The sequence below is a fragment of the Cystoisospora suis genome (assembly GCF_002600585.1).
Source record: "Cystoisospora suis strain Wien I chromosome Unknown contig_3782, whole genome shotgun sequence".
Lineage (NCBI taxonomy): Eukaryota > Apicomplexa > Conoidasida > Eucoccidiorida > Sarcocystidae > Cystoisospora > Cystoisospora suis.
Genome location: NW_027156577.1, coordinates 1 through 5592, shown reverse-complemented (window position 1 = coordinate 5592; position 5592 = coordinate 1). Strand labels below are relative to the sequence as shown.

General features: G+C 40.9%; 1 protein-coding gene across 1 annotated transcript; it reads left to right on the top strand.

Moving 5' to 3' along the window:
* Positions 1-140: 140 nt before the first annotated feature.
* CSUI_007250 (histone lysine demethylase jmjd6b) lies at positions 141-5166 on the top strand (the record flags this gene model as incomplete). The annotated part of the gene is made up of 6 exons (XM_068067399.1): positions 141-285; positions 1025-1114; positions 1685-1885; positions 3009-3173; positions 4196-4296; positions 4402-5166. Coding segments are annotated over 6 exons (1467 nt in total), but the record flags the coding sequence as incomplete, so codon positions are not given.
* Positions 5167-5592: the final 426 nt, after the last annotated feature.

The window sequence follows — 5592 nt, the reverse complement described above, 5'->3', positions numbered from 1 at the left end:
CTTTTCCTTCCCTCCTGGGCTCTTTCCTTTTTTGTTTCTTGCTGTCTGTAATCCATCTGACTATCTACGTCTCTGTCTATCTGAAGAGAAAGCTCTGTGCGTACATCTGCCTGCTGCTTGGTATATCGTCTTCTATGAAAGGCTCTTCGTTTTCGTGTGCATGTCTTGTGGTGTGTCTTAGTGTGGGTAGGCATGACAATATTCCTCGTGTGGCAGCCTCAGAGCTAAGCGTCGAGGACTTCATCGAAAGATACGAGAAACCCAACAAGCCGGTCGTTCTAACAGGTATATCTACATTCCCTCTCTTTTCTCTTTTTCTTTCTCACTCTTTTTTTCTCACTCTTTCTTTCTTTCTACAAGAGTAGTACGATTCATTCTTGCTTCTTCTAGCTCCCATTCTCTGTTCCTACCTATGGTGTATATACACGATGAAACTTAACTTCCCCATGGAGGCAATAGAGTAGTAAAGAGTCGTGGGTGGCTAAGAATGCAGAAGAGACATCTCTCTCTTCTCTTTCTTCTCTTTACTCTCTGTCTTTCTCACGATGCAAATCAACCGATACACGACGTCTTCAGCAATCTGCATGGGAAGTTACGCCTTCATGGCTCTTTCCCCCCTTCTCTCTACAGGAGAAAGTAGGTCTTTCTTTCTCTCCTTTGAGACAGAGAGAGAAAGAGAAAGATCGAGAAACAAAGAGACAGATAGAGGGAGAAAGTCAGATTAAGTTGCATTCGGTAAATCTCCTTTCACGTCTCCGTCTCTTCTTTCTCTCGCCCGAAGGAGAGATAAAAGCGGTCACTTTCCTTTCACACATACACTCATTTAGAGCGCGAGTAAAAGAAGAAAGAAGAAAAGAAGATACATGAGAAAGGAGTCAGAGCTCCTCCTTTCTCCTCGCTTTTGCTGTGTGGTCTCTCTATGATCTTGAAGAGAAAGGAGAGAGAATCTTCTCTCTCTTTCCATCGTGTCTCTATTTCTCCTTCTCTGGGGTGTTCGACTCCTCTTTCTTTGCATGATCTTTAGGAGTCGTAGAGAAGTGGCCTGCTTTCAGTAAATGGACCAAAAGCTTCTTTCTTCAGTTCCATGCAGATCGACGATGTGCCGCAGGCGCGGGTAAGCTGCTTATCTAAGAGACTCTTCTTTTAACCCACACGAAGTAAAACGATAGTTAGGGCATACCAAAAAAGGATACACATCCATATCTAGACAGAGATTGCACTATGTATAGATATGTATGTACGTGTCTATATATGCACATATATACACATATATATATATATATATATGTATATGTATATAGTACGTATATGGTTCAGGGCCTCTGTTTCGAAGGCGTCTATCTATGCATAATGGTGGCTTGCTAGGGAGTGTCTATACGTGGCGCCCTATTGGAGTGTCCGTACACCTTGATCTGTTGGAGAATCTTCTTCGTACAGGTGAGGAGAGGAACACTTTCCCTCCAATGGGGAGGATAGGGAAGAAGAGGAAGAGACACGATGACAATAGGTACGGGGAGAAGAAGAAGAAGAGACTCTGTGTATTGAAGTCTTGACAGGTCTCTTAGGAGAGAAGTCAAAAGATTCTCGTTTTCTTGCTCTTCTTCTCCTCCTCCTCTTCATTCTACTTACGTTTGTGTTACCTTTCTTTTGTTTTCTCTCTTTCATTTCTTTCTGTTGTAATTAGCCTCGGACCTTCCTTTAAAGACTTTTTATTCTTCTTGTTTCTCTAGGAAATCTTTCTCTTCACTGACCTCTCCTTCTTCTATCGCTTCTTCGGTTGACGCTACTGTGAATTTTGAAGGAAGAAGAAGAAGTTTGTATGGAGAATTCTTCTTTCACACTACTCAGGCGCTGAAATATATCCAAGCTCTTCACGACCAAACAGGTACGAAGCGACAAGAAACAAGAGCGCGAAAGAGAAGAAGAAGAAGAAGAGAGAGAGTGACGATGCCTTGTGCTTCTGTTGATCCTATATTGGAGGTTTATTTAGGCTTGTCTTTCTATCAAGGAAGCAAGGAAGGAGGAAAGAAGGAGAAGAAGAAGAGAGAAAGCGAGCGACGGCTTAAAGAGCTTAACGAAAAGAAAAGAAAAAGGTCCATTCGAATTATGAAGCCGTCATTGCCCAATTCATGTAGAGATGCATGTACACACACATACACCTCTGTATATAAACATCTATATATCTATCCTTCGACATAGATCTGTATATCGATCTATGTACATATATATATATATGTACTGTACGTGTCTGTGTGCTTGGTCTATGAAGCTTTCTCTTTCTGTCTTTGAAGAGAGACATGTAGGCAAGTCGGTCCTCTTCTTCTTTTGCTTCTCTTTTAGCTCCTATAGTCAGCATGCTGACTTTTCTTTCTTATTCTCTTTATCGTCTTTATTTCTCGTCAAATATTTCATGGGAAAGCAGTAGAGGTCGCAGGCTCAGGATAAAAAGCGAGACAGAGAGAGAGAGAAGGATCATGTAGATCTTCTCACAGTCCTCTGTACATATGGATCTGTACACATCTATAGACATGAGTAGCTACGTATGCACCTCTCTCTCTACGTATATGAAGATTTATTCATATGTATCTATCTTTCGATCTATCTCCAGTCTATGCTTCTATCTACCTATCTATCTATCTTTAATCTACCTATCTATCAATATATTTACGATGCATATGTCTCTCTTTCTTCTTTCTGTCTCTATCTATGTATGTATTTCTATATTTCGATATTTCTGTATGAGATAGCATGGAGTTAGCATTGAGTAGAAGAAAATGCAGTATAGACAAGGTGGTCTGTCACCTCTCGATCGTGTATGTCGATTGCTCTCTTGTACATCTTCATTTCTTCTTTCTCGGAAAAGTGTCAATAATGCTAAAGTGTTTCTTCTCTCTTCTCCATTGTTTAGGTCTTTCTCGTGTATCTCTCTAGCTCATGAATTTGCTTCTTTCTTTTCTTTCTTTTTTGTGCTTTAACTGTCTGTCTTCTTCTTCTTTTTGTTCCTTCAGTTGCTCTTCTTACAGCCATGAACTGTGGCAGTCGTGAGAAAGACCATAGCAAACTTCTTTGTACTCAGATATCTCTCTGTGTATGGATTTCTTATCTTCTTCAACATTTCTCCTATTCACGCAATCTCTCCTCGACCTCTCGCCATTCTATCAAGAATTTTAGATGTAAGGAACAACTTCGCAGTTTCTTCTCTGTGCCAAAGGAAAAAGATCTTATCGATCCTATCTATCTTCATGCGTCTATTTATCTTCAGTCTCTCTATCTCACTTCCGACTGTTGGTCTATTATAATGTGCTCCCTCTATCTAGGGATCGTAGGGGATGCCGATCGCAGCTCGATCTACATGTAGCACTAGAGAGAGAAAGAAAGAAAGAGTGAAAGAGAGAGAGAGAGAGAGACTGTTGTGCATAGAGGGGGGCGTTGCATTGGATCTTCTCCTTCGTAGCTCTTCACCTTCTATGTAGACCCCATCTCAAGACACTACGCTCATGTGCAGCCAGACACGTGTCTAGGTACCTTCTTTACACTTGCGTAAGACGACCGACATTCACACGGACCTCCTTCCACATTCCACATACATCTCTTTCGACCTCTCTCTCTATAAATGTGTGTAGATACATAGATAGATCAAAGATAGATTCTCGATAGATGCGTAGAGTCTTCGCCTTTTCTACATTCCATTCTTTCTTTCTTTATTTCTTTTTCCTTTGTCGAAGTCTTGTCTTTCTTCTTCTTTTCTTGTGACTTTCATTGCATGCATTCCAAGTAGGCCGCGGAGAGCAGTAAGGAGGGTTGTATCTTTTCTTCTTCTTCTTTCGACTTCTCTACACTTACAGACTTTTTCTCCTCCTGTTCCTCGGCTAACTGCCACGTCTTGTACATCTTGCCTTTGTCTATACACACGTAAAGACATAGAGACAATCTATCATGATCTTCGTCACACAGACCCAATGGTATCTCTCTCTCTCTCTGTTTCTCTCCCTATCTCTCTTTCTCTTTCTCTCACCCTGTGTGTCCATGTCTACGTAGCGACGTGGAGTTAAGTGTCTATCTATTCTAGCGATCTTCTCTTCATTCTTTCTTCTTAACATTCCCTTCTTTGATAAACCTGAAAGTACACTTCACTCTCTCTCTTCTTTCTCTTCTTTATGAGATTTCTCTCTTCTCTCTCCTTCTTCTTATTCAGCCTGTACATCTTCTTCCTCTTCATCTTCTTCTGTTCGCCTTATAAACGGAGAAGAAGAGAAACAGAATAGCGAGATAGTCCCTGAAGAAGAAGAGATGGATGTCGAGATGTCTTGTTCTTCTTCTTTTTCTCTATTTCCTTCTCATATGCACCCCCATGGTCGATCTTCTTCCTCTTCCTCTTCTTCTCTCCTTCATTTGGGACAGTCGAGAGGCTCTTCAACTATCAGAGAAAGTAGAGAAGATGAAGACGATAAAATAAAGGGAGAAAGACAGCTGAGAGGAAAACTTCTTAAGAAGCAAGAAGCTGAAAAGAAGATGACTCCCCCAGCTTTAAGTAGCTATACTCGTGAAGGAAGTCTTCCTTCACGTATGTCACAGAGAGGAGAAGAAGGTAAATACAGGGAGAAGAAGAAGAAAGACATACAACAAGAGAAAGAAGAAGAAGAGCGGGGTAGCAGAAGTCGACTTCTGTTGGAAGAGAAGAGAAGAAGAAGAAAAGAAGAAGAAGAGGAAGATAGTGAGAAAGACGGCGAAGAAGAAGAAGAAGTAGATCATTTAAGACTTCCATCGATACGCTTAGATCTTCCAATGAGACCTTCTGCGTACGAGAGATATGGTAGGAGAAGACGTAGAGAGGAAGAAGAAAGAGAAGGAGAAGGAAAGAAAGATATCAGGAGAACCGTAGACATGAGAGAGGAGAAGTTTGGAGAGATGGAAATGAGAGAGAAGGCTGAGAAAGTCTATTCACTTCATGACGAAGATAGACACATAAAGAGACAGAAAATCGTTATGAAGGCTTACAACAGAAGTCGATGTAGGACGAGAAGAACGAATGGAGGAGACGAAGAAGAAGGAGTGAAGTATCGTGAGCTTACCCGAGCTGTACATACACTCCAAAGGGCTATCGAGACATGCGCAGAAAAGGACTTAGATGAAGAAGAACGTTTTCACAGTCTCTTTGGATTAGATCAGGTGAGTGAACTAGATAAGAAAAAGACCTTCTCTTCATCTTCTCTTTCAATACAAGAAGAGACGACGCCTTCTACTATATAGGTGCACACTCCACCTATCTTCTTTGACCCATTTATCTACCTCTCTCCAGTCTACCAACTACCTGCCTATATTCTGTCTATCTGTCTATCCACCTACATATCTCTAATCCACCAATCTATCCATCTATCTTAAGTCTGTAATCTCCACAAGATAACGTGTGATCCCCGGTTGAATGAACTACTCAAAGCTCAGCCTGAAGAAAACACCAACGGAAGGACACTAATCTATCTATCTATCTATCTTTAATCTATCTATCTATCTATCTTTGATCTATCTATCTATCTATCTTGAATCTATCTATCTATCTATCTTGAATCTATCTATCTCTATCTTGAATCTATC